The sequence below is a fragment of the Phoca vitulina genome, unplaced genomic scaffold (assembly GCF_004348235.1).
Source record: "Phoca vitulina isolate PV1807 unplaced genomic scaffold, GSC_HSeal_1.0 scaffold8, whole genome shotgun sequence".
NCBI lineage: Eukaryota > Metazoa > Chordata > Mammalia > Carnivora > Phocidae > Phoca > Phoca vitulina.
The window spans coordinates 42768587-42785519 of NW_022589711.1; the positions used below are offsets into that span (position 1 = coordinate 42768587).

At 38.1% G+C, this 16933-nt stretch overlaps 1 protein-coding gene across 7 annotated transcripts in view; it reads left to right on the forward strand.

Annotated features, from left to right (window-relative positions):
- The window catches only part of GTF2E1 (general transcription factor IIE subunit 1), a 43479-nt gene that overhangs the window by 11195 nt on the left and 15351 nt on the right, over positions 1–16933 (forward strand). For all 7 annotated transcript variants that reach the window (XR_004299799.1, XR_004299800.1, XM_032406643.1 and 4 more), the window contains exon 3: positions 13844–14045. Coding sequence is in view for 5 of the 7 variants with exons in the window: in XM_032406643.1 (XP_032262534.1) it covers positions 13844–14045 (202 nt within the window). In the remaining 2 variants the exon portion in view is untranslated. The remainder of the gene's footprint in view (positions 1–13843; positions 14046–16933) is intronic.

A 16933-nucleotide genomic window follows, 5' to 3' on the forward strand; every position in this document is an offset into this window, starting at 1 on the left:
CCTCCGTACTGTTTTCCAGAGTGGCTGCACCAGCTTGCATTCCCACCAACAGTGTAGGAGGGTTCCCCTTTCTCCGCATCCCTGCCAACATCTGTTGTTTCCTGACTTGTTAATTAAAGCCATTCTGACTGGTGTGAGGTGGTATCTCATTGAGGTTTTGATTTGGATTTCCCTGATGCCGAGTGATATTGAGCACTTTTTCATGTGTCTTTTGGCCATTTGGATGTCTTCTTTGGAAAAATGTCTGTTTCATGTCTTCTGCCCATTTCTTGATTGGATTATTTGTTCTTTGGGTGTTGTTTGATAAGTTCTTTATAGATTTTGGATACTAGCCCTTTATCTGATATGTCATTTGCAAATATTTTCTCCCATTCTGTCTGCTGTCTTTCGGTTTTGTTGACTGTTTCCTTTGCTGTGCAAAAGCTTTTTATCTTGATGAAGTCCCAATAGTTCATTTTTGCCCTTGCTTCCCTTGCCTTTGGCGATGTTTCTAGGAAGAAATTGCTGCAGCTGAGGTCAAAGAGGTTGCTGCCTGTGTTCTCCTCTAGGATTTTGATGGATTCCTGTCTCACATTTAGGTCTTTCTTCCATTTTGAGTCTATTTTTGTGTGTGGTGTAAGGAAATGGTCCAGTTCCATTCTTCTGCATGTGGCTGTCCAGTTTTCCCAACACCATTTGTTGAAGAGACTGTCTTTTTTCCATTGGACATTCTTTCCTGCTTTGTCGAAGATTAGTTGACCATAGGGTTGAGGGTCCCATTTCTGGGCTCTCTATTCTGTTCCATTGATCTGTGTGTCTGTTTTTGTGCCAGTACCATACTGTCTTGATGATGACAGCTTTGTAATAGAGCTGGAAGTCTGGAATCGTGATGCCACCAGCTTTGCTTTTCTTTTTCAACATTCCTCTGGCTAATTGGGGTCTTTTTTGGTTCCATACAAATTTTAGGATTATTTGTTCCATTTCTTTGAAAAAAGTTGGTGGTGTTTTGATAGGGATTGCACTAAATGTGTAGATTGGTCTAGGTAGCATTTACATATTCACAATATTTGTTCTTCCAATTCATGAGCATGGAATGTTTTTCCATTTCTTTGTGTCTTCCTCAATTTCTTTCATGAGTATTTTATAGTTTTCTGAGTACAGATTCTTTGCCTCTTTGGTTAGATTTATTCTTAGGTATCGTATGGTTTTGGGTGCAATTGTAAATGGGATTGACTCCTTAATTTCTCTTTCTTCTGTCTTGTTGGTGTATAGGAATGCCACTGATTTCTGTGCATTGATTTTTTATCCTGCCACTTTACTGAATTCCTGTATGAGTTCTAGCAGTTTTGGGGTGGAGTCTTTTGGGTTTTCCACATAAAATATCATATCATCTGCAAAGAATGAGAGTTTGACTTCTTTGCTGATTCAGATGCCTTTTATTTCTTTTTGTTGTCTGATTGCTGTGGACATAGTGCTAGGACTTCTAGTACTATGTTGAATAGCAGTGGTGATAGTGAGAATCCTACTTTAAATAAACTTTTAAATAAGTTAAATTAAAAAAAAATCTTATAACTATGTATTTAATAAAATCTTAGAAATAGGACTTTAGAGATTATTTTATCTAGTTCAACTCATCAAATGATGTCTGGGTTGGTACACTTACACATGCTCGTGTTTTGCTCTAGGGCTTGGGGGATCCTACAAAGTAATAAATCTAGGGCTATATAGATTTCTAGGATGTTTACGATTGAACATTAGGAAAGAATGTTCAGCTTGTTTTCTTTGGCTCCATGGAAAAGACTTAGAGACAGATTTTAGGATTAGTATAAAAGAAGTCTTTAATAACTAACTGCAAAAGAAAATAAGTGCCGAATAAATAACTCTTAAAAATAGCCACAATGTTGTAACTCTTCCACTGGTTAGTTCTGAGTCACTTGGAATATTCAAGTAAACTCCATATCTACTTGGGATATTCATATATAAATTTGGGGTTAAATCATATGAGTCCTTTCTTGCCTTGTGACTGCAGGTGAAGCTTTTTGGTTTATAAGCAGATCAGTTTCTTGATCTGCATATCATGAAAATTCCTCAGTTTCCTTAACCTGATATTTTTAAACTGTTAGGGTCCTGTGTTTGTGAGACTCTTAAAAACTTGATAATAATATTTATATTCATACATCAGGCTACTTTTTCCTGTCTTTATCTCTTTCTACTTAGGACAGGAGATGTCTCATAAGCAGTATTTTCAATTCCTGAAATGCTAACAACACAATCACACACACACACAAATCTTTCTAGGATTATTTTGCTCATTTGCTGATTTGGAATCTTGCCCAGGATGGCTTCATTAGAAAATCATACTGGAAAGCTCAGAGGTGTGGTTATGTTTTGGGGGGTGGGGGGTGAGTATTAGAATAAATTAAAAAATAAAAAGAAGTTATGGAAAGATAAGTAAGGGACAAGTGCCTTCCCCATTTTACCCTTCTCACCTCTCTAAAACCTTTAGGTCTGATTTTTAAAAAAATTTTGTTGCTTTGATCTTGAGGATGAGGGCTGTTTTTTAAATAAACTTTTTTTTGTGTTTAATCCTTTTTGTATTTTGATGCTGATTACATAGAGGCTAATTTGTGAAGAGTTGCTTTTTAGTTTGATGTTGGCATACAGTATTCTGTGATTATTGTCTTTCAAATAGTCATATCAGAGCCACAGGTTTTTTGCCTGCTCCCTGCATGTTGAAATGGATTCAATTTAGGCCTAATTTAGAGAATTTATTGTAAGCTTTAGTATTTACATAAGTACCATACTTCAATTTGTTGTTTTCCCTCCCAGGCATAGTACATTTTTTCCCCCTTTATAGCGAGTTCCAGAATCTGGGAATGTTGTATGATTATACCAAATCCAGATGTGTCCATTTAAGGGAGGACAGAAGCCAATTTCATTGTTGAGTTTTAGAGTGTGGGGTTTTACTATGTACATCACAAATACATTTGAGATCTTCTGAATTGAAAAAATTCGTTAAAGCTGCTTTTTTTTTTCTTTGCATGCAATCAGATGAGTATTTTACAGTGTTACATGTTCTACAGTGAATTGTTAAAGGATAGATTTTCAAGTACCTTTTTATTATAGTGAAATAATTATAGGAAATATATAACTATGTTCTTGTCATGTCTGTTGATATCTTATAATAACAATTCCTTTTTCCATACATTTCCTCTTGCCCAATTAAACTGAAGAAATTTGCTTTATGAAATATAGTTTGGAAATTAGAATAAAAGGTGACTTTTGAGACTAGCATTTTAATATATATGCCCCTGAATATTTTGAGTTATAAAAGTTATAACAAATGACATGAGGATGCTTTCAAAGAATAGCTTAAGAATGACTGTGTGACTTCTGCAGATTAGTTAAGAGGGAGTTGAGTGCTTTTGGAGGATTCAAAATAACATTTTTCTTTCTGCTAAAAATATATAACTGATATACTAATGTAAATGTATTAAGAACTCAAATAGTAGAAAAATATGTAAAATAAAATGGCAAACCTAGTTTTTCCACTCTATGCTCTCCCACTCAACCTAGTCCCCATTCTCACTGCCTTTCATTGTGTTAACAACTATTGTTTTGTGGTTATCCTTCCAGTTCTTCTACCTTACATCCCCAACCCCACCTCACTACCCCCAAACCCTTTTGAAGTCTAAGAAAGCAAAGTGATTCTTTTTTTTTTTTTTTTTTTTAAGATTTTATTCATTTATTTGACAGAGAGACACAGTGAGAGAGGGAACATAAGCGGGGGAGCGGGAGTGAGAGAAGCAGGCTTCCTGCCAAACAGGGAGCCCGACGCGGGGCTCAATCCCAGGATCCTGGGATCATGACCTGAGCAGAAGGCAGACGCTTAACGACTGAGCCACCCAGGCGCCCCCGCAAAGTGATTCTTAATTAAATATGTTTTTGCTATATCAGGTTTATATATTAAGTCTTGGTCAATTCTGTTAGTATTGTCAGGGTTTTTTAGGGTACTTATTACAATTGAGTCCTTTTGCATAATCAGTGTGTTCAGTGGACATGTCATTTTTAGAAGTTTTGTTTTGTTTCTTTAAGCAATAGTTATAAGACAGTAAAGTGATGGTGTATTAGGATTCTAGAGTCTTAACTTCTAGTCTTGGGTTATGTCAGTAGTTATCACCTTGGGTGAATCCTGTAATCATTCTAGGCCTTTTTTTTAGCATGTGTAAAATGATAAGTTCAGTCTGTTCTATACCATATATGGTTTCTCTCAACTCTAATTTCAGAGCACCCTTTGTTTTGGGGAATAGCTGATATTTTAGGCTAGGGTTTTATCACCGCTTTTAGAGGATGATGTTAGTCATTTTGGGTTCATTTGAAAGCCTTGGTTAGGAATTGAAACTCTTGGTTATAGTACTGCTCATGTAGAAAATATGCTCTATTTAATTAGGCCATCTTCAGAAACACTTTGTGGCATAATGGAGAATAATATTTACAATTTTTTGTCAGTTTTATTTTCCCAAGCTTCCAGTTCACTCTCTTTCCCCATGTATACCTAATGCATAAAATATTCAGTGGGAAGGGAAGCAATGTCCAAATATGCTTCCCTAAGGTATTATATATGGTGGTTGGATTTATACAGTGTGGTAAAATTAATCCCATATGTTAGTGATATGTCTTGAAGTTTTATAGTTTCCTTTTTATCTCTAAAATCCTAGGAGTTCTAGTCCTAGTTACTTGGTTTTAACATGGAACTGTTAATTGTCTTTTGTTTTATTTTGTTTTTCCTGGAAGTTTTTGAGTGAGGGGAGTTTATTCAGTTTTTTCACAGGATTGTCCAGAAAAGTTATCTTAGCCATTATCTCTTGCTTAGATTTTGCACTATTCTCTTAGCTTGTCTCCTTGCTTTCACTCTTGCTTTCCATATGGACTGTTTGTTACAGTAGCCAGTGACCCTTCTTAAAAGCACATCAGGCTGTATCACTCTTTTGTTCAAAACCCTCCAAAGGCCTCTCCCATCATTCAGAAAAGTCAAAGTCCTTAATAGAACCTTAAGGTCTTTTATCTGCCCCTCAACTCACCCCCCAATTTTGGAGACTTTATTTCTATCTCTCTCTCGTGTTCACTCCACAACATATGTACTGGCCATCTTATTTGTGCCTTGCCCGCACCAGGCATACCTTCATTTTACTTGCCTTTTTACATGCCGTGTCTTCTTGCCAAATATCTGCTTGACTGGCTGACTCCATTACATCTTTCAAGTCTCTTCTCTCTTGCTTTATCAGAGGGGCCTTCCCTAAGTTTCCTGCGCAATAGAGCATACCCCTTTCCATTGCGCTCCTTTTTCTTTATCCTCTTTTCCTGCTTTTTCTTTATTATACGTATCAACACCTGATGTTATTTTTTGTCTTGACTAATTCCCACTAGAATGTGAGCTCTACAAAAACAGCTCAGAAGATGATGGGCTAGACTTAGAAGGTGGGAAATCCTAGGACATCAATCCCACTGTGCTAGAGTGAGAGCTGTGTGGCAGCAGACCTTTGCTTTTCCCTGTTTCCTTAGCTACCCTTGAGGATTTGGGCTGCAGCATGACTCCGGCTTCAATACTGCAGCACCATATCAAAGCAATTGGGTGTATTTTGATTTTTTTTTTTTTTCTTGGTAGGAAAATGGCTGAATAATATTCCAGTTGCAATTAATACTCTTGGCAAATCTTTGACAGTGAATTCTGGGCATTAGCTGGTGACCTATTCATTGCATGTACTGGAGTGAAGAGGGAAAAAATAAAATTTTAAATAATGTCTAATTGTTTAGGGAGTTGACTCATATCTTCTGCCCTTTTCCTCAATTATGATAAATTTCCAAAACATTTTCCTTTTTTCAAACTAAGGAAGATAAACATTTTTTTTCAGTTTGGTTTTAGTTATATTTACTGTTCCTTGACTGAATACTCAGATAATTAAAATAAGTGTGATGTTTGCTAAAATGAATAACATGTTGGAAACAGTGAAGTGGAAGACTTTGGCCAGCATAATAAATTTTCTCCTTCTGTGTTGAGCAAAAGAAAAACGTTTGAATTTTGTTGAACTTTGCTGTTTTTTTCTTTTGTTCCCAGCCCTTCTCTCCCCTCCCCACCCCATTCCCCTGCCCTCAATTCATTTTTGTTTTTACATTTTTTTATTTTGGGAGAAAGTTAAAATTGTATGAACCATCTCTCTCCCCTCTTCCTTCCTCCTCTCCACTCTCATGCCCACAATTAGGTCTCCCATTTCTTTTCTCATTTTGGAGTGATAACTTACCTTCATTAGAAGAGTCCTGAGTCATAGAATTGGGGCATTCATATACTACTGAAAAGACAACCCTAAAATATAGTTTGAAATCTCTATTTGTAAAAGATCTTTTTTCTTCCTACTTTCAATACCTATTAGTTGTCTACAACTGGATGTATTTTGATCCTCCGGTGAACCTGATGCATTAAGACTCAGCTGAGTAAATGCTGGGCCTGTGATAGGCACTTAATGCTTGTTAAATAAATTCTTTGTTACAAATCCTCCTTCTGTTTTATATTTTAAGAAATTAGAACCTATGTATATACATGGGGGAAGTTTGCTAAATTGTAGCTGGCAGGGACAATAGGTTGGGAAAGGAATGCTTAACTCAGGATAGTGAAGTGCATTTAGTCTTTTGAGTCAGAAAGATTTATATTTGCATCCAAGGTTAGTGATTTTTGTTTTTATGTTATGACCTGGTAAACCTAAAACTCTGAGTCTTTATTCCCTTATATGTTAGCTTTGGATAATACTGTTGGTACAGACTTGGCTGTGATGAACACATGGGAATATTTGTGAATAGCTTTCTTAGTTCTTTTGTAGTTTCTGAGCATAGATGATCAGTGTTATCATTGGACTCTTTTTCTCCCAATCCCATCATTTGTCCTGCTTTGCCTAAGAGTCTTTGTAGATTCATTTTTCTCCCTGCTGCCACATTCTTAGATCTAGTTTGCATGTTCTCCTTTTTGTGGCTTGGTCGCTGTTTCCGGTTTTTGCCTTCCTGATCTTGAAAGATGGTACAGAGCTCTGAGTTTCAGCTTGTTTCTTCTCTCATACTTAAGTGGTACATTCTATGCACACTACACAGTATAGAGTGGTCCAGTTACAAGAAAAGTTGGGATGTTTATCATATTGATTATTTAACAGCAGCTCTCCACCAGGAGTTTGTGTTAAAATTCCTTGTGGAACTTTCAAAATTTACATTCCTGAGCCCCACTCCAGACCTATTGAATCAGCATCTCTGGGGCGGAGCCTGGGTATTATTTAAAAATTCCACTAGTGATTTTTATGTTAACACTCAGTGAAGAAAAACTGGCTTGTTGGAAGACTATCTCAAGCCACGAAGGCAAATCAATATTTATAAATGTTAGTTTTGATGGCCTCATGTTCTTTCCCAAAATCTTTCAATCACTTTCCTTTTACTCAAGAATAAAGTAAAAATGAAGCTTGGTGTTCAAGACTCACCATGACTACCCTAGTTTATCCTGTTAATTACCATTCTTTTTGAAAATTCTATTCCTACTACACCAAAACTGCAGTTAAGCATTATTTTCAACTACCTATTTCTCTCATGATGGTCTAGAATGTCCTCTTCTCTTCCCGCTCTCTTTGATCTTTGTAACAATTGCTTATCTTCTGAATTCTACTTCAAAAGGCACACCTTCCATTGTGTTCTCAGCTAGAAGTCATATTCCTTCTTGGAACTCCCAAACACTTATGTACTTTATTTTTGCACTGATCTCAGATGTTTATCTTTTGATACCTTTCATCTCTACTAAACTTTAAGCTTCTTGATGATAGATTTTGTCTATGTGTGTTCTACCACCACCTACTCAGTAGAAGGGTACTTAGTACATAGTATGTGCTAAGCACCCCCCCACTGCCACCTCTTATTTTGAGAAAGCTGATTTGCATTTTTAAACTTCCTTTTTTTTTTTTTTCCCCAGAGAGGGTGGGAGAATCCTAAGCAGGCTCCACACCCAGCACAGAGCCCAATGCTGGGCTTGATTTCACAACCCTGAAATCATGATCTGAGCCAAAATCAAGAGTCAGATGCTTAACTGAGCCACCCAGGCGCCCCAAGCTAATTTTCATTTTTTAATGCTCACCGAAACTTACAAAAAATGCTCTGGTTTATTAAGGTAGTCTTAAGTCTTTTTCCATAACATGTAGAATTTCTTATTTTTCTTCTTGGATGCCAGACCTGGCTTTTGACAGGATGGTTCTTGTTTACAATTTGTGTTTTTGTGATAAAAATAGGACTTAAGATGTCAGGCTATCTTTTCCTCTTATAATGTTACCCAGGCGTGATAATTGTTGGGAGAAAGTACTTCATGATTTTGTCACATGTTATGAATGTCTTGCAAGCAGAGGTAGTGACTGCCTTTTTTCTGGACTATTCTTTTTCATGGATATTTATTTAGTGAGCAAGCCTCAGAAGATACATTGTTTTTCTCCAGAGCATAGGGCAAGTTTGCTTACTGTTCAGTATAATAAAAATAGAGTCTCCAGAGCATGTTTTCTTAGTGTCCAATTAGTAAAGACAACATCACTTTCTAGAGCAAAGGACAGGCATGTTTATGCCCATTATAAAAGAGTTGGGTTCCTTAACTTCAGGGTCCCCTGTAACGTAACCCACTGCATGTACAGTTGTCACCTGGCCCTCTTTGCATCACCCAGTGGGATTTGGGGCTCAGGGAACTGGCACAAAAGCTGACACTGGCTACTGCTATTGCCATGAGTAATAAAGTTCTTTATTTCTGACCTAGGAGTCTTATGTCTTCTCCAGCATCCATGAAACTGCCAGGATTACTTGTTAACTTACAAGTAGGATAAAAATCTCAGATCTCCCACAGGTCTTGACAGTAATATAAAAGCCAGTCTTCTCAGAACTGCAAAATAGGCCCTGCTGTAAATAACTTGTTAAATCTTAATCTAAATTAAGCCTGGGTCTCTGGAAACTTACCTGGACAAGGCTAGAATTCCTTACGACTACATACCATCTTCTCTTTTATCCTTATTTTGCTTTCCACAAAACCAGATCAATTCAAGTGAAAGGACTGTTATTCTGAGATTTCCTTCTGTCAAATGATGATGTTAACAGTAATCTCTTTTTTTCCCCTCTCTTTAGCAAAATAAAAGCATTGCTATTTTATATGGAGGAGCTACACTGACAAGCATGTTGATTTGTTTACTTAAAGCTGAAATTTGGAATGTATGCTGTCTTCATTTTTTTTTTATTTTATTTATTAGAATGAGAGAGAGAGAGAGAGAGAGAGCATGAGAGCGGGGAGGGTCAGAGGGAGAAGCAGACTCCCTGCAGAGCAGGGAGCCTGATATGGGACTTGATCCTGGGACTCCAGGATCATGACCCGAGCCGAAGGCAGTCGCTTAACCGACTGAGCCACCCAGGCGCCCTTGTATGCTGTCTTCAAAAGAGAAATGGGATATTTGAGAGGATTTCTTTTTTCTTTCTTTTTTTTTTTAAGTGTTCCGTGATTCATTGTTTGCGTATAACACCCAATGCTCCATTCAGTACATGCCCTCTTTAATACCCATCACCAGGCTAACCCATCCCCTCACCCCCCTCCCCTCTAGAACCCTCAGTTTGTTTCTCAGAGTCCATAGTCTCTCATGGTTCATCTCCCCCTCCGATTTCCCCCCCTTCATTTTTCCCTTCCAGCTATCTTCTTCTTCTCTTTTTTTTTTTTAAACATATAATGTATTATTTCAGAGGTACAGGTCTGTGAGGATTTCTTTTTTAATTTGGTTTTAACATGACAATTTTAATGATAACCTAATAAACTAGATAAATAAAATAATGTGTTGGATGGTGACAAATGTTAAGGGGGGAAAAGGGAAGACAGAACAATGCTGAAATTTTAGATATTGTTGGCTAAGGAAGCCTCACTGAGGTGACGTTTGAGTAAAGAACTGAAGTAAGTTAGGAGACTAGCCATTTGACTATCTGAAGGGAAAACATTCTGAGCAGAGAGAATAGTTAAGTACAAAGGCTGTGCAGGACATTGAGGAGGCTGGGCTGTAATGCTTTGAAGACATATGTTGAGAGGATTATAGTGTTACCTTTTGTCTTAGCTGTCTTTCTGTGCCTCACCAGAGCACTTGCTTTTATATTTATCTGCTAGGTACTTCTTCACTTGAGGAAGGGGATTTTTTCCTTTAATAATTTTGAAAACTACTGAATTAGATAACTTTTCTGCATTATTCTCTAGTTTTCATTGATGGTCTCTACAAGTGCCCATCCATCTTTCAGCAGTGAATGTTAAGTCCCACATTAGTGTGGTTTTTTTAATTCAGCAGGTATTTGAACGCTGATTTAGACCTTACTTTATATGATTTATTTTTTCACTTTCATGTGGATTATATTCTTTATGTTTCTGTTGAAGAGAAGAAGCTGAGGCAGCCTGGAATAGAGAATAAGAGAGCATACCAACTAAAACCTCTCTAGCCAAGGTTTCTAATTATCCTTTGTTATTAAATGTGAAAGCTGGTTTTCAATTCTTGTTGATTTTGAAAATTAACACCATACCATTTCCTCCTTGAAACAGCATCCTATCCTTCTGGTTGTACCATTTATCTCAAGGCTTCCTCTTTCCTTGGGTTTATATCTTGACCACCTGTGCTACTCTTCTTACCTCTTTGGATACTCAGACCTACTTTATAGCTTTAGTTACCTCTATGTTGTTGATTTTTCCGGTCAGATTTTCTATCTAAACCCCATTCTTGAGCTCTAAGCGTTTATAATAAATTGGTTTCTAACATATCCATTTTGATGACCAGGGATTCAGATATCTAAAGCAACTTTTCATCTTTTCTTTACAAAGCAAAGAGAACTTGTTCTTTATTTTGGTAAATAGTATCCTTGTCTAGTTGGTTAAGCTAGACTCTATGCTGATGTCCATTAGTTAAAGACCATCAGATACACACCCATAGGTAAACAAAGTTGGGTTTATTGATGCTTTCTTTAGCAAGGGAAGCCACATGGGGAAACATGGAGTGTCTTGGGAAGACCATGCTTTACAGACTTAGAGAATTTGGGCTTTTGTTAGGTAATTTGGGGAGAATTCAGAGAAGTGGTGGTGGTTTGCTTTGCATTGGGTCCTGTCAGGAATGGGAATAATTCTATGATTGGGTGTCTTAATAAATCTTATCTAGGAGATGAGAAGGACAGGGTGAGGCTAGGAGTGTAATTGGTAAAGAAGCAATAGTCACTCATGGCACCTGGGATTTTTTTGTGATTGCACAGAGACCTTGCTTTTATTGTACTCAGTCAGACTCGAGACTCAGGCTTGGTTTTGCCTCACTTCCATCATGGACACAGAAGACTCATCTGATGCTGGTGACCTGTGAGATTCTGTCTGATAGAAAACCTCAGAGCCTAGCTATGAGTGCTGGGCCTCCTCCTCGCTGTAAGGGGCTGTTTTTCTCTCTTTCTAGCTTATTTGGAATAGATGTAAAAGATCAGGTACCATTTTGGCAGCAGGAAGATGGATGTAGAGTATTTTAGACAGGGTATATGAACAAAAAATTTGCATGATATTGGCTGTATGTGTGAGAAGCAGCAGTGAAACTTACTCTACTTGAAATGTATCAGTAGGATCTAGTGTTAGGTTGAGGCAGAGATGCCTAGTCTGTTTACTCCTTACCAGGAAAAGAGGGGTTAGAGGGTGTATCAATCTGTATGTATCAATCACAATCACATATAGAGGTTTTTTGTTTTTTGTTTTTTGTTTTTAAACTTTATGTGAGAGAGAGAGCGCGCGTGAGAGAGCAACGAACAGGGTGAGGGACAGAGGGAGAAGCAGGCTCTCCACTGAGTGGGGAGCCAGATGCGGGGCTTGATCCCTGGACTCCAGGATCATGACCTGAGTCGAAGGCAGACGCTTAATCAACTGAGCCACCCAGGCGCCCCACGTATAGAGCTTTTTAAAGCTAAATGTTTGCATCCTTACTGTGTGCCAGGCACTAAGTACGTAGATGATCTCTTTTAATCCCTCAGGTAAATTGGGTTAGAAATGAAGGATGCGTATCTCTGGCATTGGGAATAAGAACCAAACTGGAGATCCAAGTGGGGCTACTAGTGTAGACTATTGAGTAATGTTTAAGAGTGTGAGTTTCAACATAATAGTTTGGGTTTGAATCCTGCTCCCTACCCACAATTAGTAGTTGTATGATCTTAAGCAGTTTACTGGTTTAACCCCTTAGAACCTTTGTATTTATACCAACCTCAGAGGGTTGGCAATAACTTAGTAAGTACAAGGTATACAATAGCTGCTATAACTGCTTTTATTGGCTCTGTGACTTTGGACCAGTCACAAAACTCTTCAGAGCCTCAGTTCTGATGTCACTTCACAGGTTTGGTATAAGGATCAAAAAGTATACATGGAAGTATTTTATAAACGGAAAGCACTATACAAATAAAATAAATATTTATGTCTAGGATATTATCTTTCAAGTGTTCGAATTTACTTGACAAGTAAAGGACTGTGATTGGGTTATGATGTTTTTGGGCCAAATTATACAGGGTCTTGAGTATTAGGATGAGAAATTTAGATTTGATGTTGTTGACTTAAGAAATTCAGCTGCCAGGGGGCACCTGGGTGGCTCAGTTGGTTAAGCATCTGCTTTCGGCTCAGGTCATGATCCCAGGGTGCTGGGATCGAGCCCCACATTGGGCTCCCTGCTCAGCAGAGAGCCTGCTTCTCCCTCTCCCTCTGCCTGCCACTCTCCCTACTGTGTGCTTTCTCTCTCTCTCTGTCAAATGAATAAATAAAATCTTAAAAAAAAAAAAGAAAAAAAGAAATTCAGCTACCAGACAGACTTAGGAGCAGGGGGATGAGAGGACAAAAGTGGTGGCATAGGAAACGGGTTGGAGAGGGAGAACCTAGGGGTTCAAAGATCAGATTGAGGCAGCTGTTTTAGGCTAAGTAATGGTGGCCTAGATTAGTGAAAAGACAGTAGAAGTGAAAAATCTGAAATGTTTCTAAGGAATTACTACAATTCAGGGGCTCCTGGGTGGCTCAGTTGTTAAACATCTGCCTTCGGCTCAGGTCATGATCCCAGGGTCCTGAGATTGGGTCTGCATCAGGCTCCCTGCTCAGTGCGAAGCCTACTTCTCTCTCTCTCCCACTCCCCCTGCTTGTGTTCCCTCTCTCGCTGTGTCTCTCTCTGTCAAAAAAAAAAAAAATCTTTAAAAAAAATTAAAAAAGGAATTACTACAATTTAGTTACGAGTTGAGTGTGAGGGATATAGAAGTAAGAACAATAAAGATTTCTTGAACTTTAACTTTGGAAATGGCTTGGTTAAATTTGATTAGATATAAATGGTTAATAAGTTTGGAAAAAATAGCCTTGTGACAATGTACAGGATGCCTAGAGACTTGGCTTTAGGTATTTGTTCGGCTTTCCTCATAATGCAGGCCCCAATTTGTAATGTGCAAAAAGCAAGGCAGTTGGAGAAGGGTACAGGTTTCAGTGGTAAGTTGTAAAGATTTTGGTTTTAAGTTAAAGTAAGTATAAATATGTTAGAAATATGATGAAAGCTTTGCTGTGCTGCAGGTAGAAGTGAAATTACTTTGAAATGCATAAAAAATGATAGATGGACAGATATGTGATAAATATTGTAGAATCTCATTGGTGGGCATGTCGATGTTCACTATAAAATTCTTTCAACTTTTCTGCATTTGAAAGTTATAATAATAAAATGTTAGAGGACAATAAAGATATAAACTCTTTGCTAAAAGCTGATCTTGAGAATTTGTCTTGCCTGACCTGAGACTTTTGTTTTCTCTGTAGGAACTTTCCGCTGTACTTTTTGCCATACAGAGGTAGAAGAAGATGAATCAGCAATGCCCAAAAAAGATGCACGCACACTTTTGGCAAGATTTAATGAACAAATTGAGCCCATTTATGCTTTGCTTCGGGAAACAGAGGATGTGAACTTGGCCTATGAAATACTTGAGCCAGAACCCACAGAAATACCAGCCTTGAAACAAAGGTGAGTGTAGACCTGTGCTCTTACCAAGAACACTTTTAAGCTGGCCCTTGTTTCAACTACCTGTACTTTGGAGAGCAGGAGTTAGTAAGTAATATACCCAGGAGACTAAAGATGGATGTTACATAGATTCTCAGTTTTACCACATTTGTCTTATTAACTTGTGCCTGTGATGAAATTTGTTTGTACTGAATGCAGAACAGTGTGGGCCTTGGGCAAAAATCTTTAAATAGTCAAGTTTGACTTCAAGTACTCAGTCTGCTTGGACCCACTGCAAATCAGCCAATTGTTAACTAATCCTAAATTGGAAGTACCTCTTGGGGATCTTTGCATTTTCCTAGCCGAGTTCTAAAGGATGGAGTTCTTTAAGGAATACAGCATTTGCTCTTTTTTTTTTTTTTACTTTGAAGCACTTAACTGTACATTTCTTGTCTTCCTTTAGTTTTCTTTTTTTTTTTTTTAAAAGATTTTATTTATTTGACAGAGAGAGACACAGCAAGAGAGGAAACACAAGCAGGGGGAGTGGGAGAGGGAGAAGCAGGCTTCCTGTGGAGCAGGGAGCCTGATGCGGGGCTCGATCCCTGGGATCATGACCTGAGCTGAAGGCAGATGCTTAATGACTAAGCCACCCAGGCGCCCCCCTTTAGTTTTCAGTGCAACTTCTTTGAAAGTATAGTAGGTATTACATATGGGTTAATACTTTTTACTGTGGCTCCCTATTTTTATTAGTGTGCCCTAATGTTTGAATTACAAAGGCAACCTTGGTTTTGGCGTGCCATAGAAAGTGGTTTATATTCTTTTTTGAAAAACATACATGTGAATTGGGTCAGAGAATGTTCTACTCTGCCTCTTTTCTAGTGCCAAGTTAAGGGCTTACAGTTTATACCCTTCCATAGAACCTGGTTTCCAGGAGCACTCTCAGTACTGTATATGCTGTGGTACTAATGTTATAGAAAAGCCAGTTCTGGGCAGTCCTGAGCAGCTTGAGTTTCTTTTGGGTGGTTAAAAACAATCCAATTGTACAGAAAGCTTTATATCTGTATAAGTTGTTATGAATTTTCTAGCCTAGTGTCATGGATCAGTTAGGATGCCTTTATCTATGATAACAGAAAACCAAACCAGAAGTGGCTTAAATAGTGAGAAAAACCTGTCTAGCATGAGCAGAAGGGCGGAGGTAGTACAGTTCATAATTAATTTCACAGCTCAGTTACATACTGAAGGATCTAGGTTTGTTCCATGTTTATACTCTGATGAACTCAGCCTGTTGGTTTTCCTCTTGGGACCACAAGAGGAGCTAGCCTAAGATGGCTGTGTCTTTCTAAGTATCACAAGGAGAAGAAAATGTCCAAATGTTGAAAAGGGGACTGTTTCTTCCTGGTGTCCTATTTTAAGATTGAATTAGGCTTTCCCAGAGGACAACCTTCATCCTACTCTATCCCCCAATGTCTCACTAGCCAGAATTGCTGTATGTGTTTATTTCTAAACCAGCATCAGACAAAGGAAGTGAGATCACATGATTGCTGCTTAGACTAGTAAAGGTTTACCTCTTAGGGCTGGGGAAGGTCCCTGAGTCCTTTGGAGCAAACAGCCATCGGTATTTGAATGAGACCAATAAGCAAAGAAAGAAAGAAACCACAATTGGTAGGCAACTAATATCATCCACATCACAGATACCCTTAAATTTTCGTTACTGGTCATTTGGTCTCTTACCAAGAAGTTATTTTTTGTATCTTTTTCTGTTGACTTAAGTAATACCATAGTTCTGACATAGAAGCCTATGAGGGAAATTGATTTTACAAAAACACACAATTTTCTAAGCCTGTGGGTTATTTCATGTTGAAATATGCTTCAACATTCTCTGATTGCTTTTTACTCAATGTAAATACTATCTGTGAATTATTCTTGTGTTTCCTCCTCTATAGTTATTTTTCTGTTTATGCAGATGCTTTTCCATTACAATAGCATTCATTCAACACCACCACTGACATCCTATCTCTAATATTCTCCTCCTACCACAGTTCACCTCCCATTCAAGGATCTTTATTTATAAAGATATCCCTCCCTCCACGCCAGAGACAAGTCTTAGTGGTACAGCAATGCTAGAAGCGTGACAGTAGCTCTGTATCTAGTCACCTGGTTTCTCATTAGGAATGATGGTTACTCCAGGGATGAAGAAGAATCAGGAAATAGAGGAAGTAGACAGGTTGTTCACTAGGGTAGAAAGGCAGAAATGGAGGCAGTCAAGAGAGCTAGAATGGAGTACCTGGAGCTGCAGAACTAAGTCCAGTTGCTTCCACATGGTCAGGAGAAGGACCATTCAAACTAGGTTAGAAGGTGTTACCCTGGCTGAGATGGCCTCACCAAGCATTTGACAAGCTCCACTGCCTGGATATGACAGCCTGGAAGTGGTACTGATTTAGCCTTTCTGCACTGTAGGATCTGCTTCAGAGCATAACAGTTCTGTAATAGCTATCTTGCCCCTGGTATATGAAGAGAAACATCAAGAGCATAACGGTTCTATTAATAGCTATCTTGCCCCCGGTATATGAAGAGAAACATCAGTAGAGTGGTGTGAGAGCTCAGAGATGATAGTAATTCATTGATTTAAAAATAAAAAAATAAGTGGCTTCATTGTTACTTTGATTACTGATCTGTAGCCAATTAAATTCTAGCTTATTCCTAGATTAGAAACCAGAGGCTGCCTCTGTAGAACTCTTAGTAGACTTAACCTAAGAGCTGATGGACAGTTCTAGCCTTTCAGCAAGTCAACCCATTGGTGATATTTAAAGTCTTTCTGTCTCTTAAATGGAATTTTTTTGACAGTAATCTCTCCTTTTTTGTCATCTCTTACCTAACACTCACCTTAAAGATCTTTAAAATTTTAGTTTTGA